The sequence below is a fragment of the Papilio xuthus genome, unplaced genomic scaffold (assembly GCF_000836235.2).
Source record: "Papilio xuthus unplaced genomic scaffold, Pxut_1.1 DF829347.1, whole genome shotgun sequence".
Classification (NCBI taxonomy): Eukaryota; Metazoa; Arthropoda; class Insecta; order Lepidoptera; family Papilionidae; genus Papilio; species Papilio xuthus.
This window is the reverse complement of record NW_013529302.1, coordinates 1-1,058: the sequence shown is the minus strand read 5'-3', so window position 1 is coordinate 1,058 and position 1,058 is coordinate 1. Positions and strand designations below refer to the sequence as shown.

At 55.1% G+C, this 1,058-nt stretch overlaps 1 protein-coding gene across 1 annotated transcript; it reads right to left on the bottom strand.

Annotated features, from left to right (window-relative positions):
• Nucleotides 1-8: 8 nt before the first annotated feature.
• Nucleotides 9-1,052, bottom strand: LOC106118957 (uncharacterized; the record flags this gene model as incomplete). The annotated part of the gene is made up of 1 exon (XM_013313747.1): nucleotides 9-1,052. A coding segment is annotated over one exon (1,044 nt), but the record flags the coding sequence as incomplete, so codon positions are not given.
• Between the last annotated feature and the right edge of the window lie 6 nt (nucleotides 1,053-1,058).

Below are 1,058 nucleotides of genomic sequence, written 5' to 3'. Positions count from 1 at the left end.
CCTTTTTTTGGGATCGGGTGGATAATGGCAGTCTTCCATGACTTCGGGACAATGCCTAGGGAGTAAGAGAACCGAAACAGGCGCGTTAAAACCGGTGCCAACTCAGGAGCACAAGTCCTAAGCACGAGGGGGGGTATCCCGTCAGGCCCACTCGACTTATGAATATCCAGAGATTGCAGCGCTTTTCGCACTGATCTCTGGATAAACTGGATTTCGGACATGGAGGTCTCGCCGCGTGGGATTTTCGGCGGCGAGTTACCTTTGTCATCCAGAGTCGAGTTGGCCGCAAAAAGAGAGCCCAGGAGATCGGCTTTCTCTTTTGCGGTGTGGGCCAGCGAGTCGTCCCCCCTGCGCAAAGATGGTAGGGACGGCTTACAGAAGTTCCCCTGGACAGCCTTGGCAAGAGACCAGAACGCGCGAGTTCCCGAAGGAAGGTGCACTAGCCTCTCACCAATGCTGGCCACGTGTTCTGACTTTGCCTTGGCAATCGCTCTTTTGAAGGACCTGGAGGCAGAGTTATACTTCTTTTTAAGCTGGCTGGTATTTACATCCCTAGCTGCTGACGCCTCAGCCCAGGCTCGATAACAATCCTGCTTGTAGCGCGCGGCTAATTTGCAGGACTTACCAAACCAGGGTCGAGAACTGCCCCCGATAGGCACAACAGAAGACGGAATAAAAAGATCCATCCCCTGAAGCGCCACATCGGCGACAGAGTCGGCAACAGCGTCGGGATCATCCAGACTGAAGCAAACTCGCTCCCATGGGTAGGATGCAAAAAAGGACCGCATCTCATCCCAGTCTGCCGACCTGTAGTGCCACACTCGGCGAAAGCCATTCGGTTTAAACCGTGGGCAACCCGAGATAGGCACTGAGGTCCGGATCAGGCAATGGTCCGACGAGCCCAAGGGGGCGTCGACAGAAACCTGGTAGCTGTCCGGATGAGAGGTCAGCAGAAGGTCCAACAGGGAAGGCGTATGATCTGCCACATCAGGGATTCGCGTGGGCGCAGCGACCAGCTGTGTCAGATCATAAGACAAGGCAAAGTCGTGGACAGATCT